This window comes from Aspergillus aculeatinus (assembly GCF_003184765.1).
Source record: "Aspergillus aculeatinus CBS 121060 unplaced genomic scaffold BO66scaffold_64, whole genome shotgun sequence".
NCBI classification, from domain to species: domain Eukaryota; kingdom Fungi; phylum Ascomycota; class Eurotiomycetes; order Eurotiales; family Aspergillaceae; genus Aspergillus; species Aspergillus aculeatinus.
In genome coordinates this window covers 119,237-133,810 of record NW_020291533.1, presented here as the reverse complement: position 1 = coordinate 133,810, position 14,574 = coordinate 119,237, and the positions used below count along the sequence as shown (strand labels likewise).

General features: G+C 51.1%; 4 protein-coding genes across 4 annotated transcripts; 2 read left to right on the top strand and 2 right to left on the bottom strand.

Moving 5' to 3' along the window:
* Window positions 1–333: 333 nt before the first annotated feature.
* BO66DRAFT_395494 (alpha-ketoglutarate-dependent dioxygenase AlkB family protein) lies at window positions 334–1,765 on the top strand. The gene has a single exon (XM_025648230.1). The coding sequence runs from the start codon at window positions 381–383 to the stop codon at window positions 1,494–1,496; it is 1,116 nt and encodes a 371-aa protein (XP_025499235.1). The 5' UTR covers window positions 334–380; the 3' UTR covers window positions 1,497–1,765.
* On the bottom strand, window positions 1,522–2,800 carry BO66DRAFT_462315 (glutathione synthetase ATP-binding domain-like protein; the record flags this gene model as incomplete). Its single annotated transcript, XM_025652368.1, has 3 exons — window positions 1,522–1,714; window positions 1,770–2,602; window positions 2,668–2,800. 3 exons carry the CDS (start codon window positions 2,798–2,800, stop codon window positions 1,547–1,549), a joined length of 1,134 nt encoding a protein of 377 aa, XP_025499234.1. The 3' UTR covers window positions 1,522–1,546.
* A 557-nt stretch (window positions 2,801–3,357) lies between these two features.
* BO66DRAFT_415159 (acyl--CoA ligase) lies at window positions 3,358–5,242 on the bottom strand (the record flags this gene model as incomplete). The annotated part of the gene is made up of 5 exons (XM_025649517.1): window positions 3,358–3,910; window positions 3,976–4,400; window positions 4,467–4,901; window positions 4,961–5,098; window positions 5,150–5,242. The coding sequence occupies 5 exons, from the start codon at window positions 5,240–5,242 to the stop codon at window positions 3,358–3,360; spliced, it is 1,644 nt and encodes a 547-aa protein (XP_025499233.1).
* Window positions 5,243–12,089: 6,847 nt separating this feature from the next.
* BO66DRAFT_333897 (Zn(II)2Cys6 transcription factor domain-containing protein) lies at window positions 12,090–14,128 on the top strand (the record flags this gene model as incomplete). Its single annotated transcript, XM_025644185.1, has 3 exons — window positions 12,090–12,216; window positions 12,338–13,483; window positions 13,614–14,128. 3 exons carry the CDS (start codon window positions 12,090–12,092, stop codon window positions 14,126–14,128), a joined length of 1,788 nt encoding a protein of 595 aa, XP_025499232.1.
* Between the last annotated feature and the right edge of the window lie 446 nt (window positions 14,129–14,574).

The following is a 14,574-nucleotide window of genomic DNA, read 5'->3' as shown; positions in this document are numbered from 1 at the left end:
TCACGCAGGATCGTCAAATCAATTTGCGACGTAGTACTCCGTAGAATCAACAGCTTCAACATGCAATGAAAATGAACGTGATGCTGAGGAAGAACAATACAGAGAGAACACAGCCAGAAAAGAAAGCTACTCCATATACTCAGTACTTCAAGCAGCAAAAGAGTGTAGAGTCTAGACCCGCGCAGTTTCCTCACTAGAGACGATTCGGATCGCTCCGATCCACAATAGCTGGGAACTATGACATCACCCACCGACGCGATCTTACCTTCGCGCCTTCGCGCCTCGAGCTTAATCTTCTAGATCTTCACCTTACTGCAAAGCTCAGCTATAGTCCAAAGCGACTCAATTGACGAAACCAAGCTTCAATTCCGAGTGTTATCATGTCCAAAAGAATCAATTCCTTCTTCCAACCCATCCCGTCGAAGAAGCCCAAACCCGATCCGGAAGCTCTACCAGCATCACGGTCCGACTCGCCATCTCCCACCCCCGTCTCGAGCACGCACCACCCAAACTATCCCATGCCCATTCGTGACCTCCCCTCGCATATCTTCAAGCCGATCGCAAATCTCGAGCGTGTCCGGCCCCCGCAAGCCATCAACAACCAGCCACACCTCGACCTGCTGTATTTCCAGCCATTCATCCCGTCGCCGATCGCCCGCGATTTGTTCAACTTCCTCCGGAATGAGCTCCCCTTCTATCGCGTGCAGTACACCATCCGCCGCGGCCCAACGGAGACACTGATCAACACGCCGCGTTACACGACCGTCTTCGGCGTGGACGAGACAAGCATTTTCATACCGGGTTCACAGGATGCGAAACCTATCGGCGTCGACAACTCCTCGTCCGAGTTGACTCAGACCCAGACTCCCACCCTCGCTCTCGTAGAGGCCCGCACCCGCGCCCCACCAACCACGCTCAAAGACAAAACCAAGTACAACCATCCCCCGCGCCCCATCCCGCCGTGTCTCGATGTCCTCCGCCAGGCTGTCGAGGCCGCCACCGCCGACGGAACCCATTACAACTTCTGCCTGGTGAATTACTACGCCACGGGCGATGACAGCATCTCATACCACTCGGACGATGAGCGGTTCCTGGGGCCGAACCCCACGATCGCGTCCATCTCGCTTGGCGGGCAGCGGGACTTCATGCTCAAGCATAAACCTGTGGCCGGGAGTGACGTCGACGCAGGGAAGCCGCTCAAGTTCCCGCTCAACTCCGGGGATATGATCGTCATGAGGGGCGAGACACAGGCTAATTGGTTGCATAGTATTCCAAAGCGGAAGGGGGCGCAGGGGAGCCAGGGGAGAATTAATATCACATTCCGGAAGGCGGTGGTACCGGGTGGTACAAATAACTATTATAGGTATAATGTGGGCGACGGCGCGGTTTATCGATGGGACGAGTTGGCAAAACGGATGGTTGCTGTCAAGAAAGAGAAAGAAACGGAAGGAGAGAAAGAGTCCCAAAAGGTAGACGAAGTGAAGGTTGAGGAATAAGGCGAGGCAATGGAGGTACTTCGTACCTGGCTGGCAACGATTGCATAGTATTAGAACCGCGAGAATGGGTTCTTGTAGTTCCGGAACTGGTCCAGTGATACTGCGCCTTCGAGAATATGCTGCAGGAGGGTTCCGTAATCCCATCCGATAGCAGCGGCAGCGAGGGCACAGAGACTGGCCTGATCTTCACGGCCAGGACGGCCAGGGCCAGTCATGTTCTAGATCACACAGATTAGCCTTTCAATCCTTGGAAAGTAGACAAGAGAGACATACAGGCTTCATGTTAATGTCGAAAATCGCGAATTCAGATCCCTCGCGGAACCTTCTGATATCAATACGTAGGGGTGCGGTAGCCCCGATTAACTTCCCAATCTGCTCGCATTGCCGCATCACGGAACCATAAGATGCGTCCTTCATCTCGTCCGCAGTCACCGTGCGCGAATTGACAGTAACAGCCACCGCGCCACTGTAAGGCGCCACCCCGTCGACATGATTGAATCGCGTGACCGGGGGGAGACTCCAGTGCGAATCATGACCCGCGGACGGCGGCATGACCGTAATAGTCGCCTCCTCGCCGGTGAGAAATTCTTCGACCAGAACCACCGGGGATTCCTGCACCAATGTGTTGACATGTGCCTCAAGCTCTGCACGATCGCGACAAAGCTTCACGCCGTGGCTACCACGGCCACGAACGGGTTTGCCAATGACGGGATAATGGGGGATAGAGTCCAGAATCGAGGTAATATTGTCTGTGGCGCGGACAAGCCAGGACTGCGGGAGAGTGAAAGAGCCGTGTTTGCGGAGCTGCTCGTTCAGATAGGCTTTGTCGTCAAAGTCCTCTACCAGCGTTGGGGGTTGTCCGACGACATAAAGAGGGTCGTTGGAAGTCAGTGATTTCGACACCTGCAGTGGATGCGAGGAGAACAAGACCGTATTGGCCCAGAGGTGTGTAGCACCTTGCGTTACGGCGGAGAGGATGCCTTCTTCGGTGTCGGGGAAGCACCAGCCTTCCTGCATTGAAGGATTCGGAGATGCCGTGGGGGTGAGGACGCGGACACCATGCTTACGAAGCGTGTAAGCAATGTCTGCGCCTGAGTCTTGATAGCCTGCAACAAGGTGTCAGTTTCAGTTTCACAATGGAAGTGGACAGTGAATGGAAAGGCTACTCTACCACCAGGCTTGCGAGGCTTGCGGGCACCGTTGATAACAGGTGGCTCGAGGGCTTGATAGAGTACTGCGACTGTGGGATGACCACGAGCTAGACTGTGACTCAGTCGCGCGGACTGTTGTTTGCATAGACTCATCATGACGACGATGTGTGTTTTTTGTTGATCAGTGCTGAGGCAGATGAGCTCATGATATAGCATCTGGAACTATCCGAAAGTGCCGAAATCGGCACTTTCGGACTGACTCGATATAGATTGATGATATCATTTGGTGAGATCTGCAATCATGTCGTGATGACAATATCTGCACCTTAAGAGTATCTATAGCCTGAAAGAGGTCATATGAGAAGCATCAGAAAGACATCAAGGAGGTATATTCTCGGAGTTCCACAATCGAGGTGACTGCAAAGACTGGCACATAACAGCGGAGAGACACAGCAGAAAGTGCGGATTGCTCCGGGATGCTATGGGCATTGGGCGGCAAGTAAAATGGTGGCAGAAAACCACACCGCCTGGTGCTGTACTTCTTCCACTTGCGAATTTCGGAGTGAACGCCTGGAATGCGAATTCCACAGGACCGGACAGAGAGTACAGAGTGGTCTGATTATTCCTTTGACCTTCATGATGGAATGAATGCTTGATGAATATTGTGACTGAAGTGCTTCCTGCAAATCAGGTACCAGTAGCACACTCCCCTACAACTTCGGTTTCCAACCGGCCTCGACCTCCTTTTGGCTCTGTTCCCTCAACAGCCGCTTTAAGATCTTTCCACTCGCATTCTTGGGTATTGCATTCACGAATCTGACTCCTCCCGTCAAAGCCTTGTAGCTCGCTAGTCTCTGCACGAGATAGCTCTTCACATTCTCTGCTGTGAGCCGATCTCCATCTCTTGGTCGTCGCACCACATACGCCTGGGGCAACTCCGTCCCTGGGACCAGATGCTTGATACCAATGACAGCCGCATCAACAATGAGCGGATGTGATATGAGCACAGCCTCTAGCTCCAGTGGAGCGACCTGGAATCCACGGACCTTGATCAACTCTTTCTCTCGATCCACGATGTACCATTTCCCTGTCTCCCTTGCACAGTACCCGATGTCACCAGTGTGAAACCATCCGTCTTCATCGAACGATTCTTTGTTCGCGGCGGAATTGTTGAAGTATCCTGGTGTTACGGTTGGACCTCGGACACATATCTCGCCGCGAACGTTGTATGCGGAGATGTTGTTTCCCGCGTGGTCTATCAACCTGTTTAAAGCACAAGTGAGCCATGGCATCTCATAGATGAAGGAGAGAAGGTTAGAAATGCCTACTTAGCTTCCAGGTTCGGAATCAAGCGACCCACAGATCCCGTGTAATCCTGCTCTGGGTACGGAAGCGTAGTTGCAATGCAACTTGTCTCCGTCATTCCCCAGACTTGCGTGCAAGGTGCCCCCTCACCCAGCAACGCTTGGAGCCGCCTCTGTGTTCCTTGATCAATGGGCGCAGCGCCGATCGAACTCGTCCGGATAGACCTCAAGTACCCCCGCTTGTAGGACAACGGGCTCATGATGATGGCGATGACAACGGGCGGAACAACCGCCAAGTCGGTCACATGGTACTTCTCCACGGTTTCCAGGAAGAGTAAGAGGTCGAAACGCCTCATGATGTAGTTGGTGTGACCGGCTTTGAGGCTGCCAAAATGGGTGGAAGGTACGGCGGCAGCGTGGAAGAGAGGGGTCGGCACAACGCGGGAAACCTATTTCAAATATGCTTATGTTACTTTGGAATCGAGTTTGGTGTGGTACAATACAAGGCCAATTACCCAATATGGTCGATGATGCAACTCGAACACGAGCTCATGTTGCGCAATCAGATTTGTGTGAGTGATTTCAGTGGCTTTGGGCAGGCCTGTTGTTCCGCTGCTGAATAGCCGAACAGCTGTAGTCTGAGCCGCTATGGACCCATCGTGGATACGCGCCCAGTCCTTTTCACCATGCTCAAACAGATCGGTCCAGGACACGGTTCCTTCGGGAATTGTTTCTTCCCTGGTGTTGAAGATGCGCACATGTGATAAGAAGATGTTCAGATCATGCGCAGCTGTTCGGATAGGACCGTAGAGCTCAGACTCAGTGATAATAAAGCGAACTTGCGCGGTCTGTAGGTGGTGCTTGAGCTCCAAAGGTGTATAAGCCGGGTTAGATCCTGTGAAAATGCCTCCGATACCGACAATGGCAAGCACGAGCATAGGGTAGTAAATCTAGTGGGGTCTCAGCCATGTTCAAGTGGTGTGCAGTGCGCAAGCAATGGTTTCAGTACACTATTGAAGGAATGAATATTGACGCAGTCTCCCTTCCGCACGCCCCAGGCATGAAGACCAGCAATCAATTGGCGGACGATGCGACGGGCTTGGTCGTAGCAAATGGACCGAGAGGGTTGATGGACATCCACATAGATCTGCCAAGGTCAGAGCCGGACGAAAAGAAGAATCATAGGTGGTGTCCTTACTGGGACAGTCCTGTCATAGATCGGGTTCGAGAAACTGTAAGAGAGGACATCAGTAGGGGGAACAGGGGCCCTAGATGGCGGTTCGAAGATCATGGCCGATGGCAAGGCCGAAAAAGTATCAAGAGCAGAAGGGGCTTCTGAGAATGAAGTCTTGTATGGGCTATCTGAGGTCGCATACACAGAGCTGTGAAATGTGAAGACAATAGCCCCTTTCCCAGCTCCCTCGCCGAATTGCAATGTTTAAACAGACCGGATACATTCACCGTTCAAGAGATGTGATCCATAGACAGAAGCAGGGCCCATTGCAAGTCCCTGGAAAGTACCCAATCGCACCGGGTGATGCCGAATAATATTACTCTTTGACCCGCTCTCCTGCATCAAGCCAGACTATTGACTTGTTCCATGCTACCAGCCATGCCACTGGATAAGTGACATGTGCGGTCAGCGCCCATCACCGATCAAAGCCGGGCCTCGAACCGAGGATGCGTTTCGAGATCTCCGTACCGCCACAACATATGGATAGCACAGCAAAGGTTAATGAATAAGTGTCCTAGCCCAGTGCAAGCGCCGAGTATGCTACCGGTCTAGCGAGCATTCGTAAGATTTCGAATAGCGACCGCGGGATAAAGCTGGGTGATGTCTTCGTTGCAGCGTACATTGGACTTAGATCTATTTAGTATGTGCCACAAGACCCCAAGGAAACCCATGTCGAACACTCCGTGCTAATTAAGAGTCTTTCAATGGGTTTGAGCTTGATAACCAGTGGTCCAAGGGCAGGGCGACAAAACACATCCAGGAGTCAAAGTGCTGTGTCGTATGCTCTTGTTGACAGAAAACTCGAGATAAAATACAATTGCTGTTCTTACGAAGAATTGCTGACTTCGTTGGATATAGTGTATAGTGATGAGATTAGATGCAGATAACCGTTTGTGATCGGAGGAAGCTGCAACTTCATCGGACACAAATGGACGTGAGGAAACATAGTACACGTCCATTCTAGTCACATTCGATGATGGGCACTTTGCCATTAAACCGTCCTTGAGCGAAGCTTCGTGCTGCATGGAGTCGAACGCAGCGAGTATTTCTGTTTTCGAGTAGGGTGGAAGGATGTTATGTTCAACAATAAGGATCCTCAGTGAACGAACAGGCAGCATTTGCTCATATTGTGGGAAGTGGCGTGGAGAAGATTGAAGCAGTCAAGTACAACAGTCCAGTGTGAGGCTGATGATATTGAAGCTTGATATGGCCTGCGCTGCTCCAGGTGCGACTACAGGTGCAGCATAATGAGTGCATATTTGGCGCAGCACCAGACTCTTCAAGTTTGAGCTTATAGCGAATATTCTGCACTCACGCCATGAGCCCCATCTACCCACAAACAGCAAGGAACGTTATCTTACCACTGATCAGCTTGCAGAGCGCTTCTAAATGACATACTCTTGCCAAGTGACTCCAGAATTGTTGGATGCTTCGCAAGGAGGATTAGGTTGCCGGTCGGGCCAAAGACACTTCTCGCCGCCCCTTTCGACAGCTTGACCTTACCTGGATCAGAACCACGTAAAGCTTCTCAAGAGTCTGAAGACAAGCGTCCAATTCAGGAAAGAGTCAGAAGAAGCCCTTCAGATTAAATGTCTGAATGTCTGGCTGGTTGCAAGTGCCGACAATCATTCCGGAGTCGGAGGGGCCGGCTTACTGTTGCGGCGGGTAAGTCAGTCACTGAAGGCTCTCTCCCATTTCGGTAGGAGAAGCCCATCTCAGCTCCAGCTGGGCTATTCATCATCCCCTCTCCTCTCCTCTCCTCTCCTCTCCCCTCATCTTATCTCATATCATCTCATTCACACGGAGCACAGCAAACCATCTTTTGCACCATCAAGGTCCGCGGAACGGAGTCACTATCTGTCGATAATCAATGTCATTTCAATTGTTCACCAATTATTTGAACTAACCAGATAACGATCAACTCGCTACCAAGGTGGTGTGCTGTGACTTCTCCTCGACTTCTTGTCGCCAAGGTCGACAGATGTCACCCAAGGCTTTGGATGAGCACCACTCTTCCCTTCACTGTATAATGAGAAGGCAGATGATTACGCCAGCTGAAGCCGAAATGTGGCCACTCAGACTTGGCAGTCTCGCTGGTAGGTGAGACAGACAAGGGTCTTCAAGGTGGCATAAGAACTCTATTGTACTTCTCATCTGACGGTCTGTGCCGCAGGGTCCGCCGGACTACTCATGCCCAGGCCCACGTTGTGCCTCGAACGGCAAATGAATCAGCAGCAGCCTGTTTCCTCTACCTGCCAATGGACACTAAATCTTGGCTTTCTCCTCATCGACCACGATCGACTTGCTGCTCAGGAGGATCAACAGACTGAGAACCAAGCTCCCGATGCCACCAGTATCACCCGGCCTCTCTTCCGGGAGAAGTGAGAGATGCTGGGTATTCATCTGAGGCATTCGGATTTGTAGCCATGGATTTGTCGCTTCTGGATTTACTCAATCGAGTGCGCGTCATAGGCCCGATCAAGTCCTTCCGGTGACAAATTCCTTCGATCAAGGTTGTTATTGAGGCCATAAGGCCGCTTGAAGACGGTCTGAGAACTGAGTTAATCGCCGATAGCTTATCCCTATGCACCCCTTGGATCAATCACGAGTGGTGCTCATGCAGAGCAAGCGTCATGAGGCATCTCTGGCCGCGACCTATCGACCCGAACAAAACAACTTAGGCTTCACCCCCACCAGAGACGGATAGAGCACCAAGTCGACGAATTCGTGGTAGGGCAGTTACTCCTCTTGGAAATGTGATGTTCTCTTCTACATTGGGAAGAAGGACCGTCTACCTGGCATCAAGTGGTCCTGGCGCCTATTTCTCGAAGCGCCACCAACACTGACGCTGGCGCTGGCCACCCACTTGGACAACACTACGGCAGTAATATTTTAGCCGGTGGGGCATGTTAAGGACTATATTCACAGTCTAGACACATACGGGATCCCTGGGTGCAATGCGGCACAGAAAAACAAATATGAGGCAACTAAGTACCTGAGGGAAAGCTTTCCGGCAATGAACGGAAAAGTCTGCTTTACTTCGCGGATTTTAATTAGCCTCCGTTCCATCTCCAGGCACATACCAGTGTGCAGCCTCGACGTTCTCCCGTACAACTCTCCATTTCAGTGCGTGCAACCGTTCGGCAAAAGGGGAAGAAGAAAAAAAAAAGGATAAAAGGAAAACAAAAGATTGTGGCTTGAAGGCTATCCCGAGCCAATGAGAGGTTTGTAAGAATTATTGTGTTTTCTGGAGCTCAAACCCCCTCGCCTTTGCCTAGACCTGCCCCTCCAAGTGATTATCACGGATTCGGAATGTGAAAGTCCGCGGGCACTCCACCAAGGCACGGTCAATGTTGGAAATTAGACCGATCAGTGTCCTTGGCCAATTCTAGTCCATGCCTCCTATTGGATAACTCACTTACTCAATCAACTTCGATGGTCTAATGGAATATGTTCGATCTGATGAAGAATTTCGCAGAAACAGTCACTGCCTCAGTCCCGGATTTACCGAGCAAAGCAGTTTCGGTCTGCGTCTACTGAGCATCATTGCGGTGGAGCCGACGAGAATGGCATTCGAATTTGTTTCAGGCCGCAGTGAGTATCTAAGCCACGAAACCCCTAGTCTAGCGTATGATTAATGAGACGCCATAATCACATCTGATTTGGACCATGACGGGTAGCTTTCCCCATTGTCCCCCTACTGGATGGCCTTCAACAGGCCTTGAGTTCGGTATATCGCCCAGCAAGTTCAGCCGAGTCACAAGTAAGTGGACAGTATTCAAGTTTCAAGCAATGGCTATGACGTTGATTGCTGGCCTTACTTGGCGAATTGTCGCAAAATGTTTGCTAACGATCTCGGCACTTAAGACGAATGAACACCAGACCAACGCATTTGGATTGGGCTGGCTGGCTAACCTGCACAGGATATTCTTCAATGACTCTTTCCGGTATAGACCAAAGCCTGCATTCATTCGGCGCTAGAAACCATGCAGACCTCGGAGTGCGCCGCAGACCAGAACCGTCTCTTCAGCTCAGCAATGATACTCATTGATGGGATAAACTGATCCATTCTGCTTTTAGCTCTCCTGCAGTTGCAAGTGAGTGCGGGGAGGTCTGCGCGCGCGGACTTATTCCAACTCTAACATGCTTCAGCACATACACTAGTCTATGGGCTTGCTATAGACTCGCCGCTGCTGGAGGTATCCACTAACCGTGATGCAGGCTGGAGCATTACTCCAGTGGCCGGCCGAAACTACTTTGGAAGGCGTTGTCGGACATGATCATCGACAAATGTGGACGTATTGTTCCCCACTGGGCAAAAAGTGGGTTCTCCATGTTAGAAGGACCGCTTTCACATCCCAAAAGTACCGGTACATGATCTGAATGAAACGCATAGGGGTTGAGCCGACCTAGTGCACGTACAGTACCTTGTTGGGTTGAACCTGAGCCAGCCATAGTCCGCGGAGTTCACAAATCCAGTCCGGATTATCTCGACTTACTTCTGAATTGTACATCTACAATGCCGAACATTTTCAGGCTCTTGAAGGTCATTGTGCCAAGTGCCGAATTCCCCTGGAAGTGGAAACGACTGGACATTCTAATCAATTCGATGTCACAAAGACCAGCCATGCGACAACGCAGTATGACGATACCGGATAGCATGATCGATACACGGTTTCGGCCCCTAACCGTGAATATATGCAAGGTATCTAATCCGCATTGAGCCTGAAGATCGACATCGCGTGGGTAAACGTTGATTTCTGATTCTTCCGCGCGTGGATGCAAGTGCTGAGGTAAGATTTTATCCTTTAGTCGGTTAACGCCGTACTTTGGTGGCTGCGGCCTTTGGAGTCTGGAAACCTATAATTGGGGGGCTCTAGAAAGACCACTAAGCCAGCAATGGCAGGTGAGAGAATTTACTACCACGATTGAAATCTCGCAAGGCAGCCGCCGATCCTTCGAGCTCCGTCCAACAACTTAAGACTGTCTGTTTACCTCTTCCAGAGAGAAAGTGTGTACAGAGTGTGTTGTTGCAGTGACATATACTTCAAGGTCAATTTAAGCGAAGATGCAGTACGGATGACGTTTTCGATTCTGGCTAATCAAGTGCATGTGTGAGGCTCTCGATCTTTTCCAAACCAACCCTGAGCACTGCCCACCAATCAGGGGTCTACCAGAGTATGTCCAGGGATAAGCCTCGTATCTGTGGCTTACGCAGGGTTCATGTAAGTCAGATGGCTCCAGAATCCTATCGGCGCAGCCGATGAAGGAGTTCTGCTGTGCTACGGTGTCTCATCGTTAATCATTTCCTACTACCCCGTACTGCCTGCCCGAAGCCACGTTTCCCTCGATGCATCCACCTCGATAACCAGAATCATCTGCGGAAGATTCGGGAAATAAACATGCAGTGTATTAGCTTGGTGGGCCGCCATGCCACTGACAGCACAGTGCCAGGTTCTGGCCTGAAGGATTCAGGTTCGTCAAGTACCAGCAGGGGGTAGGACAAATACGCCGTGACCAACGGTAAAACCTGAAACGGAGGTAAGCTAGCAGGATTGCAGTCCAACAAGAGTGATTCAATTGATTTTGATCGAATTAAATAATTGAGACCAGAGGAAATGCAGAATGGACCAGCGTCAACACCAATGGATGCTCCCGCAGGAAGCGCTAGGTGGGTAGTGGGAGCATTAGCTTCCTTTTGCTAAGGGGGAGAATTTGAAGATTTGGGAATTTGCATGCAGTTGGGAATCCTTTATTTTGTTGCAGTACTGTACATGTGGCCTCGAAAAGTACGCAAATTGGCAGGCTCCAGGCTCCACCGCACCTGGCAGGCTGGAGATTCGGCTAACCTTATTCGATCGGAAAGCCATCCTATAACAGAAACTGCTAACTTACTCAACTCCGTACTCAGTGCTGATGAGAGACATGACGACTCAGACTAGTCTAGTCAGGCCTGGGCAGGGACGATCCCCGGTCGGGGTGGCGTTTCTGCATCCGTGAGTACTGTACAGTCCATTGAATCCTAATATTATTACTTATCTTACATATTCAGTCTCTTGGTGAAAAAGAACCCGAGCCGGACACGGAGACTGATTGATTGGAGCAGAGACCCCCTAACGAGGGACAATCACCCGCAGCCCAGAGCGATATCAGATCGAAAGGATGTATAGCAGCTGTCGCGCCATTTGCGGTTCGCCTCGCCTATCCTCAGCGCACGCACAAGGCTAAGGCGCTAAGGCACTGAGGCACTGAGGCACTCACGCAGTCCCTCACTCTCGTACATTCATTCATTCATTCATTCATTCATTCATTCATTCATTCATTCATCCACTGACTTCAATCTGCCTTCTGACTTCCCCCCTGGGCCTAAGGCCAACCCCCCCCCTCCCTCCCCCACCATCCTCTGCCCCCTCTATGGTCCCTCAGGCAGCCAGAATTTATCTGCGATAATTAAAATCCTTAACAGGAATTACCTTACTAGGGTTTCGGGCGGTTTCCGTATCGTCAATGGTCCGAATTATGGTATCTTTTCTTATCCTTGCATGTGCAAGACATGCAAAAGAAGGGATTGCAATCCTTCCATCCATTCGCTTCTGCTTCAACAAGTTTCGCCGGATAAGACGAGAGAGAGAATTGACTAATCGGCATAGTCAATTATAGTCTGCCAAGAGAGATCTCAGACTGGCAATACTTTATTCACCTGTCCTCCCTCAGAGGGTCCTTCTGAATTGCGACAGATAACCTTGTCTACACAGTTCTTCAGGACATGACCACCGTTGGTTTTAAATCAGCTAATCTCCCCATTTTACATCGTTGACATATCACTGCAACACTTGTTGACCCATCGTCCCCACCATTACCTACGCTAGGCTAGATCCCCAGGCACCTCATTTCTCCTTGAAGCATGCATCTCACCGAAGAGAAAGAGCACAGACAACTGAACAGCAATCAATGTTTCCCGCCACCCTCCTCACAGCCTACAGCTGACGGGGACTTCCGGTGCGGAATCTGCAACAAGACATACAGTCGACGTAGGCTACCCTTCTCTTCTCCCCACATTTCCATCGATCAAGTCGTGATCCCTTGTCTTGTGCTCCACTGTGACAATCAGGCGGAATGGTATTCGAAGTATTTTCACTGATAGCACGGCAGGTGATTTGCGGGATAGGCACCGTCGTCGATGCATCAAGAACATTGGTCAGGAACGTCAGTCGAAGCGGAAGTCTTGTGATGCCTGTGCTCAGAAGAAGCTGCGTTGCTCTATGACTCGACCTTCTTGCAGCCGGTGCCTACAAAGTCGAAGGCCCTGCGTTTATCCGGCATCCTGCGTTCCTGTAACAGCATCCGAGTCTGTCATGCCCCAGGAAACCTCTGACCAGGCCACCACTTCACCCCTCGCCTCTCTCTATATTCCGCTGACTCTGGCTCCTGGAAATGGGCCGTGGGCGCTGTCAGCACCACCTCTGGATACCTCATCTAATCCTGATGACAATTCGAGGTCTCCTTGGAGTCCCGCAACTTCTACCAATGTGGATTTGTTGACTCACGGCCACGGTGACAGCTCCGTATTTCCGACGCAAACTCACTGGCCCTACGAATCACCTACTGGCTCTGATTATGTGTCTGCGCAGCCTGACGCCTATCAATTGAATGATCACCTCCCTGGCCTCATCGATGACTATTTTGGTCACCAATCACGGTTGCCATATCATTCGCAGCATGGAACTACCGCATCATCACCTGCGGCCATGATGCCGCCGACGCCAGCAACATTTTCGAGCGACACGTATTCGCTGAATAATGGGTTTACGATGGCATCGCTTTCTTCTGCCTATACGGAATATGCTTGGAGCGAGGGATTCTCGACTTATGATGAGGATGAGATCTTGCCTCTAACTGCATATCCCGAGACAGTGTCGGGCACCCTCTTTGGCCAGGGTTTTATACCCAAAGAGAGCAATTCCTCCGGTAGTAGTGCCGATGATGTGATACAGGACATGGTCAGCCTGCTGAGAGAGTATCCTGGGGTTGCACTGCAGCAGAAGCTGATCTCCCCGTTTTTACATCCCGAGTTGCATGCTGAAGCCATGCAAACGCTGAAAGAGCCTCCGGAAAATACGCTGGCTACTCTGTCAGCTTATGTCACCTGTGCGGAATCTTACGAGAGGGCTCACGGTGGCGCCGGCGATTTCGACCATTTCCGCCGTGGGATGGAGAGCTGTATTACTCCCCTCCACACCCTCTGTATCTACCAGATACTCGATTTGATTGACGATACCTGTCTACCCAATCTGGCTAGTGCAAGGCAGGGCTCTGACCCTTCCAATCACGGAGCAGGGGTGGTTGCAGCAATCCCAGTTCTTCAATCCATTAGCAAGGTGTGTACACTTGATAATCCTTGACATTGCCCAGAACCGACTAGCCAGAGTGTCGCGTGCTGACCTAACACGTCCTTGCCAGCTGGTCCAGCGCCTATGCATTGTTTACGGGGGTCCTCTCCAGACCTCTCACGAAGAAGAGACCGACTGGACGCGCTGGAGATTCAGCGAGTCGCTGCGCCGAAACATCTATTTCGTGCACATCATCCACACGCTGGCGACGAGGACACATCATCTTCATGGTCATTCTTCTTCAATTGGGGGAGTGGTCTACTCTTACCCCCTCTTCCAAGCTGAAACACTACTGCAACTGCCCCTACCGGCTCCGGAAGAGATGTGGCTGGCGCGCAGCGAGGAGGAGTGGATGATCGCACGCGCGCAATCCCTGCGGCCCTGGACGGGGAACCTCCTGAGCGGCGCTATGCCTCCCCGTCCGCGAACGCTGCAGCAGTGGTTGATCCTAGACGAGATGGGCAGTAGTGGCAGTATGTCATCGTTGCCGTCCATCACCCGGATGATCCTAGCCTGCATCAGGGTCAACAACGACTTGCCGGCGGCGGCATGAGCCGGAAGTATCCCTCTTTGTCTATTTTTTGTCTCTCATCTTTGGAAATCGGCTTTCTCTTTCCCTATATCTACTAGGCGCTATACTATATCCGGGTGCAATGACTTATTAATTTCATTTTATGTTGTTTTTTGTTTTTCGGGATCTTGTTCGGCGTCTGGCTTTGCGACGAAACGACATCCAGCGGGGCCCGCGGGGAGGAAGACCGGGAGTGGGGAACGGGAAAGTGGACTAGAGAGAATGCGTAGTTAGAAAGGGAGGGGAGGGGGGTCACCATGCACCATGAAATCAACTTTCATCCCCCCAGCCTATAGATTTCTTTTCTCGAGGCTAGCTAGCTAGAAACCAATAGATTATATAAGTTAACAGCACCAACTACATCTGAACTACGAGTAAGTGAACTAAATCTTATTGCATTTTCGCTCTTCTTTGACCTACCTACCATT

Coding starts and splice junctions, on each gene's coding strand:
- BO66DRAFT_395494 (XM_025648230.1), top strand. CDS start 381: ATGTCCAAAAGAATCAATTCCTTCTTCCAACCCATCCCGTCGAAGAAG.